Source organism: Dendrobates tinctorius, unplaced genomic scaffold (genome assembly GCF_039654945.1).
Source record: "Dendrobates tinctorius isolate UK_male_01 unplaced genomic scaffold, ASM3965494v1 ptg000070l, whole genome shotgun sequence".
Classification (NCBI taxonomy): Eukaryota; Metazoa; Chordata; class Amphibia; order Anura; family Dendrobatidae; genus Dendrobates; species Dendrobates tinctorius.
The window spans coordinates 82,914,368-82,929,986 of record NW_027361738.1 but is presented as its reverse complement, the minus strand read 5'-3'; the positions used below and the strand labels follow the sequence as shown (position 1 = coordinate 82,929,986).

At 46.5% G+C, this 15,619-nt stretch overlaps 1 protein-coding gene across 1 annotated transcript in view; it reads left to right on the top strand.

Annotated features, from left to right (window-relative positions):
- CALCR (calcitonin receptor) overlaps positions 1 to 15,619 on the top strand; it is a 287,061-nt gene that overhangs the window by 250,107 nt on the left and 21,335 nt on the right. Inside the window, exon 8 of the mRNA XM_073582041.1 lies at positions 14,587 to 14,740. Within this exon, the coding sequence (XP_073438142.1) occupies positions 14,587 to 14,740 (154 nt within the window). The remainder of the gene's footprint in view (positions 1 to 14,586; positions 14,741 to 15,619) is intronic.

Genomic DNA, 15,619 nt, shown 5'->3' with positions numbered 1-15,619 from the left:
CCCTTCATCATATACAGGCCCCAGTCACCCCCCCCTTCATCATGTACAGCCCCAGTCACCCCCCCTTCATTGTGTACAGCCCCCACTCACCCCCTCCCCCATTTAATTCATTTTATAAATAAAAAAAAATAAAAACAGTTCCCCATACTTACCTCACAGCCGGCTCGCTCCCCAGCAGCGCCTCTGCTTTCAGCATCCTCCGGGACATGTCGGCGCGTGCACGATGACGTCATCGCGCACGCCCGACATCTGACCCGGAAGTACAGCCGGAGGGAGCCGGAGCTGAGCAGCCATCAAGGTGACGGCCGTGCACAGCTCCCGGCCCCTCATAGAATGTGACGCGGGCGGCTGTCTGCTGCCGGCGGCGTCACAGCACAGGGCACGGCCGGCCCTGTACAGGTGCTGGGGGAGCGGTCCGGGGGGGCATTTGCCTCTCTGCCACCCGGCCCAGCCCACCCCTGCCCCTGGGCCCCCAAAAAATCTTGGGCCCGGGGCGACCGCCCCATCCGCCCCTATTAAGATCCGCCATTGCGCAAGAGCACAACACTGACGATAGGAGATTGGGGCAGCTCTTCCTCTCTCTCCCTGCACGTTGACCTCTGCACATTTCACAGAGCATGCCCACAATACTGTCTCTTAGAAGTCAAAAACTCATTTTTATAAGCATAATTAAAAATGAGAAAACACCTCGATAAAGGTAATGTATTATTTTGTTCTCTCTATTGTTTTTTCTAAATGGAATTTCAATCCTAAGTTAAATTAAAAAGCTATAAAAACATGCTTATGTTACCAAACCTATCTGCTCCTCTTTTAAAACTGTCCATGTCTCCTTTGTGCCTTCATGATTACTCTTCTGGCTGGGACTGACATGTGATCAGCGGCCATAGAGGTGACTGAAGCAGGTGGGAAGGAAGCCCTCTGACTGCTTCCATAATGATTGGGTAGATCTCTTCCTGATCACTGAGAGAACTGTGCAGCTGTTCATAGCTGCACAGTTCTCCTTCTCCCTACATGGAAGATACTGTATGATCACAGACCATCAATATTCCAGTTTTGAAACCCCCTTTAAAGTTGTACAATCTGATACTCTCACGAACATCTAAGGTCCTGTTAAAGATAAGGAGTTCAATGATTGTCTAGGCCATGAAAAGGTCTTCCTAAAAGAGATTGTTTGAGTTTATAAAAAACAGGGCTGCTTTCTTCCAAAAATCCACCCCACTCCTAGCCTCATCTTGTCTGCTGTATTGCGGCCCCATTCACTCCCGTGGGACAGAACTTCTATTCCCAGGCACAATCTGTGAACAGGTGTGTTGCTGTTTATAGAAGAAAGAGGACATGTTTTTCTAATACTGGACGGCCCCTTTAAGTGAAGCTGGAATTCCTTTAATGCAGACACATACTAAATTGTACCATATGATTTATTTATATTTGCTGGTTTCCTTGTGTCCTCGGAGAATAGTTGACTTCTTCGTATAATATCAGAGGGTCTGAATTTTGACGAGTTCATGTCTTTCATCAATATTGGAAATAAATAAGAAAGGGAAATACTTCACATTCCCCTCATGTGTCTTGGCAATGTTACATGGAGACGTAGCTAAGTCAAAAACAACATCAAGAAATGTGTCAAATAGAAAAGATGAATATGCAATGGTCCACTGGCTGCTTCTGTTTACTTAGTGGAAGGCGATGGTGCCTATCTGTCCTTGTTACTCCTTGCTGTCCCAAGTTACAAATAAAGTGTCACAACTCTGTTGTTGGAGTACCCAGGGCTCCTTCCCTGTCCCTAACGCTGGGGGAGCCCTAGCTATCCATGATTCCCAGATTTCTTCTGATGGTGAAGACGCTGGGGTCACGTACCTTGCTGAGCTTCTGAATCAGCCCTATATCTCTTCCCCTCCCCCAACCAGTGAAGGTGGGAGTAATAGTGTTTGTATATACACAAACAAGGCTAACAAGGGAAGACTTAGGGCCACATTACACATAGCGACGCTCCAGTGATCCCAACAACGATATGACCTGTTAAGGATCGCTGGTATGTCGCTACATGGTCGCTAGTAAGCTGTCAAACAGGCAGATCTTCTCAACAACGCAGCAACGATACGGCGATCCTCGGCGGTCGTTGGGACCTTGTCACACAGCAGCTATTCTGACGACACAGACCTCGATAGACGTGCTTCAACGAGGTCACTCGTCGTTGTTATGGTGTCAAACACAGCGATGCATGCTGGCCAGCGGGACACCAACGATCCAAAAATGGCCTAGGACGTTCGAGCACGATCAGTGAGATCGCAGCGGGGGCCCGGTCACCGCTGCGTGTCACATGTAGCGAGATTGCTGGCGAGGTCACTGTTGCGTCACAAAACCTGTGACGTTCCAGCAATCTCACTAACGATCTCTGTTGTGAATTCTCTTTCTGGCCTACCTCTGGTTACTAGTGAAGGTAGTGGAGCTGGTTATATTGGCAGAGGGGTCACGAGTTCTTTTGCTGGGCTCCCTCTGGTAGTTACTGGAGGTAATGGAGCTGATTTGATTAACAGAGGCTTGCCACCTGATAATGAGGAGGACCATTGGAGATCTGGAGTTTCTGACTGGATGTAAGACAGCCGACTCCCTCTATCCCTGCTGGTGATTTTTTTCCTGCCTCCTGAGGTCTTAGTTTCCAGCTCAGTGAAAAATGAGGATGAATCAACTCATGGAGATCAACATCCAACACTACGGAGACACCATCACATGTTTCTCAACGCAGTGATTCTAGAGCAGTGCCCCCATCCCTTATGGGAAATATGTAAAAACATGCAAAACACAAGCCGCGGAGACACGATCACATGTTTCTCAACGCAAGCAGTGACTAGCCAGGTCTTTCCCCGGGAAGGAACAACCACGGGAAGGGCAGTCTCCAATGAAGGAAACCACCTATGCCAAAACATGGTATCCATCCACAGACAGGTGTTTTGGGGTATTGCCCCTCATCAGTGTGGAGTAGGAAACTGGCCAGTAGGAGCAATGCCTAGTAGAAGACTGTGAAAAATGAGGAGACACCGGTGATACCCCGAAACAGCTGTCTGTGGATGGATACCATGTTTTGGCATAGGTGGTTTCCTTCATTGGAGACTGCCCTTCCCATGGTTGTTCCTTCCCGGGGAAAGACCTGGCTAGTCATTGCTTGCGTTGAGAAACGTGATGGTGTCTCCGCGGCTTGTGTTTTGCATGTTTTTACATATTTCCCATAAGGGATGGGGGCATTGCTCTAGAATCACTGCGTTGAGAAACATGTGATGGTGTCTCCGCAGTGTTGGATGTTGATCTCCATGAGTTCATTCATCCTCATTTTTCACAGTCTTCTACTAGGCATTGCTCCTACTGGCCAGTTTCCTACTCCACACTGATGAGGGGCAATACCCCGAAACAGCTGTCTGTGGATGGATACCATGTTTTGGCATAGGTGGTTTCCTTCATTGGAGACTGCCCTTCCCTTGATTGTTCTTTCCCGGGGGAAAGACCTGGCTAGTCATTGCTTGCGTTGAGAAACATGTGATGGTGACTTTGCGGCTTGTGTTTTGCATTAGTTTCCAGCTCAGTCCAAACATGCTCAGCTAAGTGTTCTTTTGCTTTTGTTCACATTTGATCAGGTTTTGTCTATTTCAGTTTTGTGTGGTCAGCCAGCTCCGGCTGGGGCTGTGCTAAATCTCCATCCATATGTTACTGCTTGTGCCAGTTTGTTTTTGTCCCTTATTAGATTGGCCTCTTTTTGCTCTGCTTTCAGAATATACCAGTGTGCTGATATAGTGGGCAAAGTCGTGTGACTTCAGTATTTTTCTATCAGACGTGTTGGACATTTTTTGCAGGTTTTTTTGCGTGATTGCAGACAGTATCTTTCCTGTCCTGTCTAGTTAGTGAGGGCCCCATCGTTTGCTCAGTCTATTTTTCTACCTGCGTTTGTGATTTCATATTGTCTCACTGACAATATATGTTTGGGGCTATCTATTCCTTTGGGGTCTGCTCTGGGGCAGTTTAGATTTCCCCTTTCTTGCTTTAGGCTTATTTAGCTCTCCGGCTGTGTCGAGGCGTCTAGGATCATCGTAGGTACGCTCCACGGCTACTGCTAGTTGTGTGGATAGGATCAGGGGTCTGCAATCCGCTTAGTTTCCAACCTCTCTGGTTTTCTGTGGCTTAGCTTGGTCTTGCTCTCCTCCTCGGTGACCCAATCATAACAGATCTTGCTATGTGTGAAATACCCTTTACAGAAATAAATGAAAACACTAAACATACAAATATGCACTCACAAACAACAGAGAGGTACACTCCCTGAAGAAAAGAGAGGTAAACAAAATAGGAGAGGATGATGAATCGCACATAGCAGAAACACCTAACAACAGTCACAGATCAATACTGCAATCGCCTCTACCAACAACCTCCACTCCACACCAGGCAGAGGGGAGTGGTCAAATCTGACCAGCTGAGATCATCCAAGCAGGAAAGATTCAGAGACTCTCAGCTGAACAGTTTAATTCCTGCACTGCTAACAGAAACCTGCACCATTTAATATGAAGGTGAAGTGCTTTTAATCAGTGCAGAAGTACGTAAAATCAGACGCTGCAGTCTTCTGGCCCCTCTCTGTCTCGGTAAACCTATGACACTAAGTCATTTTTTCTTTTGAAGCTTCCTATAGTAAGGGTGGTTAAAACACGACCACTTAGATCACATACTTTAACACCATAGTATAATAATACACTACACACGTGGTAAAAATTGTTGGTACCCCTCGTTTAATAACAGAAAAACCCACAATGGTCACAGAAATAAATTGAATCTGACAAAAGTAATAATAAATAAAAAATCTATTATTCTCCATCTACACCTTCGGCTTGGGACAGCTCATAGAATCCCACGGTTTGCAGTATCACCTCTACGCCGATGACATGCAGATCTACCTATTTGAACCCAACCTCTCCTCCTTACTGACTGAAATCCCACAATGTCTGCTATCTCATCCTTCTCTGCTCGCTTTCTCAAACTGAACATGGACAAAACAGAATTCATCATCTTTCCCCCATCTCACTCTACCCCTCCACCAGACCTATCCATCAATGTCAATGGCTGCTCTCTATCCCCAGTCCCGCATGCTCGGTGCCTTGGGGTGATCCTCGACTCTGCGCTCTCTTTCAAACCACATATCCAAGCCCTCACCTCCTCCTGCCGCCTCAAACTCAAAAATATTTCCCGGATCCGCTCATTCCTCAACCACGAAACCACAAAACACTAGTGCATTCTCTTATCATCTCCTACCTCGACTACTGCAACCTCGTACTCTCTGGCCTCTCCTCTAGCACTCTGGCACCACTCCAGTCCATCCTTCACTCTGCTGCCTGAATAATCCACCTGTCTCCCCGCTATTCCCCAGCCTCCCCCCTATGCCAAGCCCTTCACTGGCTTCCTATTGCCCAGAGGCTCCAATTCAAAACCCTAACCATGACATACAAAGCCATCCACAACCTCTCTCCTCCATACATCTGTGACATGGTCTCCAGGTACCTTCGATCATCTCAAGATCGCCTTCTCTACTCTCTCCTTATCTTTTCCTCCCACAACCGTATACAAGACTTCTCCCATGCTTCCCCCATACTCTGGAACTCGCTGCCGCAACACATCAGACTCTCATCATCAACGGAAACCTTCAAGAAGAACCTGAAGACCCACCTGTTCCGACAAGCCTACAGCCTGCAATGATCCTCGGTCTACTGAAACACCGCACGACCTGCTCTACCTTCTCCTACTGTATCCTCACCCATCCCTGTAGACTGTGAGCCCTCGTGGGCAGGGTTCCCTCTTCTTATGTACTCGTGTGTCTTGTCTTACACATGTTTATTATACTTGTCTATATTTCCCCTTTTCACATGTAAAGCGCCATAGAATAAATGGCGCTATATAAATGCATAATAATAATAATAATAATAATAATAATAATAATAATAATAATAATAATAATAAAATGAACAAGTAAAAGTCAGACATTGCTTTTCAACCATGCTTCCATGGAATTTTTTTAAAAATAAAACTCATGAAATAGGCCTGGACAGAAATGATGATTCCTTAACTTAATATTTTGTTTCACAACCTTTTGAGGCAATCACTGCAATCAAACGATTCCTGTAACTGTCAATGAGACTTCTGCACCTCTCGACAGGTATTTTGGCCCACTCCTCAAGAGCAAACTGCTCCAGTTGTCTCATGTTTGAAGGTCGCTTTTTCCAGATGGCATGTTTCAGCTCTTTCCAAAGATGCTCAATAGGATTTAGGCCCATAGAAGGCCACTTCAGAATAGTCCAATGTTTTCCTCTTAGCCATTCTTAGGTGTTTTTAGCTGTTGTTAGGAACCCTGAAGGTGAACCCACTGGACCACGGCAACGAACCTCCGCTGGGCGAGCGGACCAGGTGGACCACCCCCTATACAGGGAGTGTTAGGGACAGGTCCAGGGGAAACTATTACCGCGGCAGCTGGTACCTAGGGCAGAAGCACAGAAGACTGGACTGGGGTAGAACGGCAGGAACACAAGAGACTGGACCGGGGTAGAACGGCAGGAACACAAGAGACTGGAAGACTGGACCGGGGTAGAGCGGCAGGAAAACAGGAGACTGGACCAGGGTAGAGCGGCAGGAACACAGGAGACTGGATCAGGGTAGAGCGGCAGGAACACAGGAGACTGGACCAGGGTAGAGCGGCAGGAACACAGGAGATTGGACCATGGTAGAGCGGCAGGAACACAGGAGACTGGACCAGGGTAGAGCGGCAGGAACACAGGAGACTGGACCAGGGTAGAGCGGCAGGAACGCAGGAGACTGGACCAGGGTAGAGCGGCGGGAAAGCAGGAGACTGGAGCTGTGGGCTGGCAAGGCAGGAACACTGGAACATAGAAGAGAACAGGTAACAAATGTGAGAGCAAGCCAGGGGACGAGACGTGGAGGTAGCGGCGGCGAACGCCAGTAAGAGGGGCCAGAATCACAAGGGAAGGCAAGTGACGATCAGGCAGCGTCACTAGGGAGCGACGGCCTGATATGGGAGCATGGGGAGGAGCTCCCGGGTCAGGGTCCTCCTGACCATAGAGAGGACCAGCAAGAGTGACCAGCTCAGAGAGGAGGAAGTGCTCGTGCATGGAGAGAGCTGCGGGGAGCGCGCGCCCGGGAGGAAGCAAGCACTGTCGTCAGAGCAGGGGAACAGACGGGGACGCGCCGGGAAGCTGCAATCTGGTGAGGCTGACTGGGCACAGGGAGCGGTGGCATGGCAGAAGGAGGCGGTGACGTGACTGTACCCCCCTCCTTACGCGCCCCCCTCCCAAGGCTGGAGAGAAATCTTGCCAAAATCCGGGGAGCTTGAATGTTCTCCCGAGGCTCCCAGGATCTCTCCTCAGGGCCAAAACCTTTCCAATCGACCAGAAACAAGGTCTTTCCCCTTAGCCTTTTCATGGCGAGAATGTATTTAACCTCAAAGACATCATCGGCGGAAACAGGCTGGGGGGTGCGGGTGGTAGTGGCATGGAATTGGTTGAGGACCACAGGTTTCAGAAGAGAAACATGAAACGAATTGGGGATGCGAAACGAGGCAGGGAGCTTTAACTTGTAAGAGACGTCGTTGATGCGAGACAAGACCTCGAAGGGTCCAACATACCGGGGACCAAATTTGTGCAAAGGAATCCTAAGGCGGATGAACTTGGAGGATAATCACACTCTGTCGCCAGGATGATAGAGAGGTGGGTCCAAGCGCCTTTTGTCTGCGTGTCTCTTCATCTGAACCTGCACTTGTTCGAGAGCGGTTTTGGTCTCCTGCCAGATCCTGGAGAACTCCCCAGACAGAAGATCAGCGGCCGGCACACCCGAGACAGGAGGAACTGGTAGAGACACGCCTGGATGTAGCCCGTAGACGATAAAGAAGGGAGACTTGTCAGAAGATTCGTTGGCGTGGTTGTTATACGCAAACTCCGGCCCATGGAAGCAAGTCAGACCAGTCGTTCTGGTGAGCGTTGGAGAAGTGACGGAGGTAATTAACCAAAATTTGATTAGTACGCTCTGCTTGACCGTTGGTCTGAGGGTGATAAGCGGAGGAGAAATCCAGCGTGATGTTCATAAACTTGCAGAGCGCTTTCCAAAATCGGGAGGTGAACTGGACTCCTCTATCAGAGACAATACGTTGAGAGAAGCCATGGAGACCAAAAATATGGTGGATAAAAATCTTCGCCAATTCAGGAGCCGAAGGGAGTCCAGACAGGGGGATGAAATGGGCAATCTTGGAGAATCTATCCACAACGACCAAAATGACTGTACATCCAGAAGAGCGAGGTAGGTCAGTGATAAAGTCCATAGCAATGTACTGCCAGGGGGCCGAAGGAACTGGAAGCGGGTGCAAGAGTCCAGAAGGTAATTGCCTGGGAACCTTGTTTTTGGCACAGGATGGACACGAGGCTAAAAAGCTACGAACATCTAGGGGAAGAGTAGGCCACCAATAGTAGCGTGAGACCAGACAAAGGGTCTTTTTCAACCCAACATGGCCTGCAATCTTGGAAGCATGACCCCAAAGCAGGACTCATTTCCGGTTGGTCACTGGGACGAAGGTCTTACCCGGTGTTAGGGTAGACAACCAGAGGGGTGCCACTGTGATGATCTTGGAGGGATCCAGGATGTGCGTAGGGTCTTCCTCGGCATCGATCGCAAGAAAGGATCTGGACAACGCATCAGCCTTGATGTTCTTACTACTCGGGAAAAAGTGCAATTCAAAATCGAACCGAGCGAAAAACAAAGACCATCTTGCTTGTCGTGGATTTAGTCTCTGTGCCGATCGGATGTAAGCCAAGTTCTTATGGCCCGTGTAGATCTTAAAATGATGCACAGCTCCTTCCAAAAGGTACCGCCACTCCTGCAACGCCATCTTGATGGCCAAAGTGCAATTGACACTGGTTAAGGAACCCCCTGCACAATCGGGGATCTCCGCCATACTGCGGAGGCTTAGCTAAACGGGGAGGTGGGTGTAGAAGCGGCGCCTGAACGGGGGCAGCCACGGCAGACTGGAGAGAGAGGAGTCGATTGTCCACCGAGGCCATTTAATTTAAAATATGGCCCTGAGTATCGCGTTGCTGGACCAGTTCCTGCTGGAGACTGGCCAGCTGAGAGGCACTACCGGGATCAGAGGGCTGTAGTGCCGATAACCGGGATTCCATAGACTTTAAGAAAGCCATAATGCGGGCCTGGTTGTCTCATAGAGTCGCCAGTTCCTTCTGGGTGGCTGCTGAGGCACCAGCGGGATTCATGGCCTGATCGTACTGTTAGGAACCCTGAAGGTGAACCCACTGGACCACGGCAACGAACCTCCCCTGGGCGAGCGGACCAGGTGGACCACCCCCTATACAGGGAGTGTTAGGGACAGGCCCAGAGGAATCTATTACCGCGGCAGCTGGTACCTAGGGCAGAAGCACAGAAGACTGGACCGGGGTAGAAGGGCAGAAACACATAAGACTGGACCGGGGTAGAACGGCAGGAACACAAGAGACTGGACCGGGGTAGAACGGCAGGAACACATGAGACTGGACCGGGGTAGAGCGGCAGGAACACATGAGACTGGACCAGGGTAGAACGGCAGGAACATAGGAGACTGGACCAGGGTAGAGCGGTAGGAACACAGGAGACTAGACCGGGGTAGAGCGGCAGGAACAAAGGAGATTGGACCAGGATAGAGCGGCAGGAAATAGGAGACTGGACCAGGGTAGAGTGGCAGGAACCCAGGAGACTGGACCAGGGTAGAGTGGCAGGAACGCAGGAGACTGGACCAGGGTAGTGCGGCGAGAAAGCAGGAGACTGGAGCTGTGGGCTGGCAAGGCAGAAACACTGGAACATAGAAGAGAACAGGTAACAAATGTGAGATAGCAAGCCAGGGGACGAGACGTGAAGGTAGCGGCGGCGAACGCCAGCAAGAGGGGCCAGAATCACAAGGGAAGGCAAGTGACGATCAGGCAGCGTCACTAGGGAGCGACGGCCTGATATGGGAGCATGAGGAGGTGCTCCCGGGTCAGGGTCCTCCTGACCATAGAGAGGACCAGGAGGAGTGACCGGCTCAGAGAGGAGGAAGTGCTCGTGCATGGAGAGAGCTGCGGGGAGCGCGCGCCCGGGAGGAAACAAGCGCTGTCGTCAGAGCAGGGGAACAGACGGGGACGCGCCGGGAAGCTGCAATCTGGTGAGTCTGATGGGGCACAGGGAGCGGTGGCACGGCAGAAGGAAGCGGTGACGTGACAGCTGTGTGTTTTGGGTCATTATCCTGTTGCAAGACCCATGACCTGCGACTGAGACCAAGCTTTCTGACACTGGGCAGCACATTTCTCTCTAGAATCCCTTGATAGTCTTGAGATTTCATTGTACCCTGCACAGATTCTAGACACCCTGTGCCAGATGCAGCAAAGCAGCCCCAGAACATAACAGAGCCTCCTCCATGTTGAACAGTAGGGACAGTGTTCTATTCTTGATATGCTTCATTTTTCCATCTGTGAACATAGAGCTGATGTGCCTTGCCAAAAAGTTCCATTTTTTTCTCATCTGTCCATAGGACATTCTCCCAGAAGCTTTATCGCTTGTCAAGATTGTGGTTTAGCAAATACCAGTCTGGCTTTTTTATGTATTTTTTTTCAACAATGGTGTCCTCCTTGGTCGTCTCTCATGAAGTCCACTTTGGCTCATACAACAACAGATGGTGCGATCTGACACTGATGTTCCTTGAGCTTGAAGTTCACCTTTAATCTGTTTAGAAGTCTTTCTGGACTCTTTTGTCACCATTCGTATTATCCGTCTCTTTGATTTGTCATCAATTTTCCTCCTGCGGCCACGTTCAGGGAGGTTGGCTACAGTCCCATGGAACTTAAGTCTCTGAATAATATGTGTAACTGTAGTCACAGGAACATCGAGCTGCTTGGAGATGGTTTTATAACTTTTACCTTTAACATGTTTGTCTATAATTTTCTTTCTAATCTCCTGAGACAACTCTTTCCTGCACTTCCTCTGGTCCATGTTGAGTGTGATACACACCATGTCACCAAACAGCACAGTGAGTATCTGTAACCTCTATACAGGCCACTCACTGATTCCAAGATTGTAGACACCTACGATACGATACGATACACTTTATTGATCCCGAGGGAAATTATGGTATCACAGCAGCGTTACAACAGCATTACAAACAAAACATTAAGAACAGCATTACTACATTACAAACAGCATTACATAGAGTAATTACTAGACACAGATCCTGCACTACTTAACAAGCAAAGGTACACAAATCTCTGATCATTTCCATTAAGGTACTGTCACACTAAGCGATATCGCTAGCAATATCGCTATAACTTGTGACGTTATAGCGATATTGCTAGCGATATCGCTGTGTCTGATACTTACCTACAACCCGCTCCTCCGCTGCTTATCTCTGACCACATATGAGGTATCAGTGTACTCAGGAGAAATTGCCCAACAAATTTTAGGATCCTTTTTATCCTGTTCCCCATGTGAAAATGAAAAAATTGAGGCTAAATGTAAGTTTTTGTGAAAAAAAAAGTACTTTTTCATTTATACGGAACAATTTGTGAAACTCCTGGGGGTTCAGAGTGCTCACGATGCATCTAGATAAGTTCCTTGGGGGGGTCTAGTTTCCAAAATGGGGTCATTTGTGGGGGTGCTCCAATGTTTCAGCACACAGGGGCTCTCCAAACGTGACATGGCACCCGCTAACAATTGGAGCTAATTTTCCATTCAAAAAGTCAAATGGCACTCCTTCCTTTCTAGGCCCTGCCGTGCACCCAAACAGTGGTTTATGACCACATATGAGGTATTGGTGTACTCAGGAGAAATTGGCCAACAAATTTTAGGATCCATTTTATTCTGCTGCCCATGTAAAAATGAAAAAATTAAGGCTAAAAGAAAATTTTTGTGAAAAAAAAGTACTTTTTCATTTTTACGGATCAATTTGTGAAACTCCTGGGGGTTCAGTGTGCTCACTATGCATCTAGATAAGTTCCTTGGGGTGGTCTAGTTTACAAAATGGGGTCATATGTGGGGTAGCTCCAATGTTTCGGCACACAGGGGCTCTCCAAACGTGACATGGCACCCGCTAACAATTGGAGCTAATTTTCCATTCAAAAAGTCAAATGGCGCTCCTTCCTTTCTGGGCCCTGCCGTGCGCCCAGACAGTGGTTTATGACCACATATGAGGTATCGGTGTACTCAGGAGAAATTGCCTAACAAATATTAGGATCCATTTTATCCTGTTGCCCATGTGAAAATGAAAAAATTGATGCTAAAAGAAATTTTTTGTTGGAAAAATTAAAATGTCCATTTTGTCCTTCCACGTTGCTTTAGTTCCTGCGAAGCACCTGAAGGGTTAATAATCTTCTTGAATGTAGTTTTGAGTAGCTTGAGGGGTAGAGTTTTTAGAATGATGTCACTTTTGGGTATTTTCTGCCATATAGACCCCTCAAAGTGACTTCAAATGTGAGGTGGTCCCTAAAAAAATGGTTTTGTAAATTTTGTTGTAAAAATGAGAAATTGCTGGTCAACTTTTAACCCTTATAACTTCTTAACAAAAAAAAATTTTGTTTCCAAAATTGTGCTGATGTAAAGTAGACATGTGGGAATTGTTATTTATTAACTATTTTGTATCATATAATTCTCTGGTTTAACAGAATAAAAATTCAAAATTTGAAAATTGCAAAATTTTCAAAATTTTTGCCGAATTTCCATTTTTTTCACAAATAAACGCAAAAATTATCGACCTAAATTTTCCACTAACATGAAGCCCAATATGTCACGAAAAAACATTCTCAGAATCGCTAGGATCCATTGAAGTGTTCCTGAGTTATTACCTCATAAAGGGACTCTGGCAGAATTGCAAAAAATGGCCTGGTCATTAAGGTCAAAATAGGCTTGGTCATGAAGGGGTTAAGGATTTTTTTTTTTTTTACTAAAGATAAGCAAATCAATTTGAATTTGCTTTGAAAATCACAGACAGTTCTGATTCACCGGAATCCAATTTTTTGGCTTTTCGATGCTCTTGAATTCAGAAAAATAGCTGCCGGCCATCTGCCATTTTGCTTGATTAATTCTTGGGCTGAGAAGGGATTGAAAAAAAAAATTAATGAATATAATACTTCCAGTGGCGCGCGCCTAAGCAGTGTCGGATGGGGGAGCCAAGAGCCCTCCAATTTATTGACTCTAGGGCCCCACTGTTCATTTATATGCAAATATTACATTTTTTGCCTATGCTCAGATATAATAATTAACCGGACAGTTTATTGAATGATTTGATGCTGCCTTTGTCTGTAAATAGTGAATCACGTGCATTAAAGTAATTACTGCTCATAAAGAAGGATGTGGGACACATTACTGCACAGCGGCCCACCGGGAAATTCTCCTGTGCCCGTGGGCCAGTCCGAACCTGCGCGGAAGAGCCATGAAAAGTAACGTTATGTTTTTTTGTTTTTTTTTACTCTATGTTTATTATGCTCTTGAGTCTTGAGGGACCTCAGAGCATAATAAACATCCTTAAATGTCAATTTCAAATCGCATCTAATCAGTTCCATGCAAATTGAATTTCCCAAACTAATTCAAGTAAATTTGCCGACTTGGAATTTCGTCTGATTCTCTCAGCTCTAGTTTTTACCAAGTTTGTAAATGATCCCCTATACTGTAAAATAGATGATAACTTACTGATCCCTGGGGGCCAAACTGCTGGGATCTGCGCTGATCCTAAGATCAGAACTCTGATGAATAATGTGGAAATTGTGAACGCGCCATTCATTGTCTATGGGACTGCCATGGGTACCCGAGGTCAGGCTCCTATAACTTACACACGTGGTAATGCCTTTTTATGGGCTTTTATATCCTATACCAAAATAAAATATTTGCTAGCAGCTTTTGATATATTTTTAGTCCTTTTCTGAATTGGAAGCCGTCTGGCATTACGTACTCGAGTCCTTTATATGATAATATGGTTGCTGCGACGCGCGCTGGCTTCGGTGATCATTCTTCCATCCACATCCAATTAGTTTTTCATACATCTCTGGTTTTTACTAAGCTCCGCTATTGATTTCCTAATAATTTCCAAATTCAGTGTCTGCGTTGGTGATAAACACAATAAGACCACGGTGGATACTGGCGGCTGGCGAGGGACTGAAATTATGTCAGATTCTTAAACTCCATTTTCTTACTGTCCGGATGCTCTAACGTAAGGACATGAGATCCTCTAATAGTCGCCTATTTTTTACAGGGTCTTATTTGACCAGAAATCTAATATATTAAATATCATGGTGTCGTTATAACAATTAATAACTGTTCTACTAAGGAAAAGGGAAAATCATAGGTAACATTGAGAATTGTGAAGAATTTTAATCATCATATAGCAAATTATAAACAGAATAAAGGAAGAATAAAAAATAAAAGAGTACAGACTCTCAGAACCCAAACGCAACAATTTTTGACATCCCTGTTGTTTTTCATGGGTGACAGCACAGAAGTAATTCTCTTTGGCCATTGATTGACACATTTCTACGACATTGTATCTTCCAGGTCAGCTGCAAGGTTCTCCAGTTCTTCCACCAGTATATGATGGGATGTAATTATTTCTGGATGTTGTGTGAAGGGATCTATCTCCACACGTTAATAGTGGTGGCGGTATTTGCTGAAGAACAGCATCTACATTGGTATTATCTCCTTGGCTGGGGTAAGGCCACAATTTGCATCACTTTATATTATGTAAAAAGAACCCGTCATGTTCTATTAACATATTTTTAACCTGGTGTAAATGCCGCTTTTCTCCTGAATCCGGGGCTGTTTTCCTTTTGTTCCTGCTCCTCTCCGTTCCTGAGATATGGACCATTTTTCCTTGTACATAAATCTAATATTTTTAGCCAACTGGGTGGCATTATAAAGAAAAAAGAAGAAAAATGCAGCACTCACCAATAGAGCTGAAAAACTGTGCGCCTTTATTTCACATGAATTCCATCAACAGGTATGTGGACATGCAGGACGTTAGAGCAGTGTTCCCCAACTCAAGGCCCACCAACAGGTCATGTTTTTAGGATTTCCTTTGTATTGCACAGGTGATGGAATTATCACCTTGGCAATACTAAGGAATTCCTGAAAACATGACCTGTTGGTGGGCCTTGAGGACTGGAGTTGGGGAACACTGCGTTAGAGGAATGCTAGGGGAGGGAGGTGCCGGACAACGGCCGTTTCGCGATTACTCGCTTCTACGGAATAAAGACGCACAGTTTTTCAGCTCTATCGGTGAGTGCTGCATTTTTCTTCTTTTTTCATTATACATTGAAATATTCATGTTTCTTCATGCAAGCGCCTCCGTTTTTTGACTGAACTATACACCGCAATACTTCAGATAAACAGCTCCATCTGTGGTGATTTGTGTGCCCTAGCTTGCCATTCATCTGTGTGCTTTTTTGCTGGACTTATAAAGAAGACACCCCCTGAGATTAGTTGCGGATCACACCCATTTGGCTAACAAGACCAGAGCCAAATACAGAGAAGAGAGAGCCATATCTCAGGAACGGAGCGGCGCAGGAACATAAGGAAAACATCACCAGAT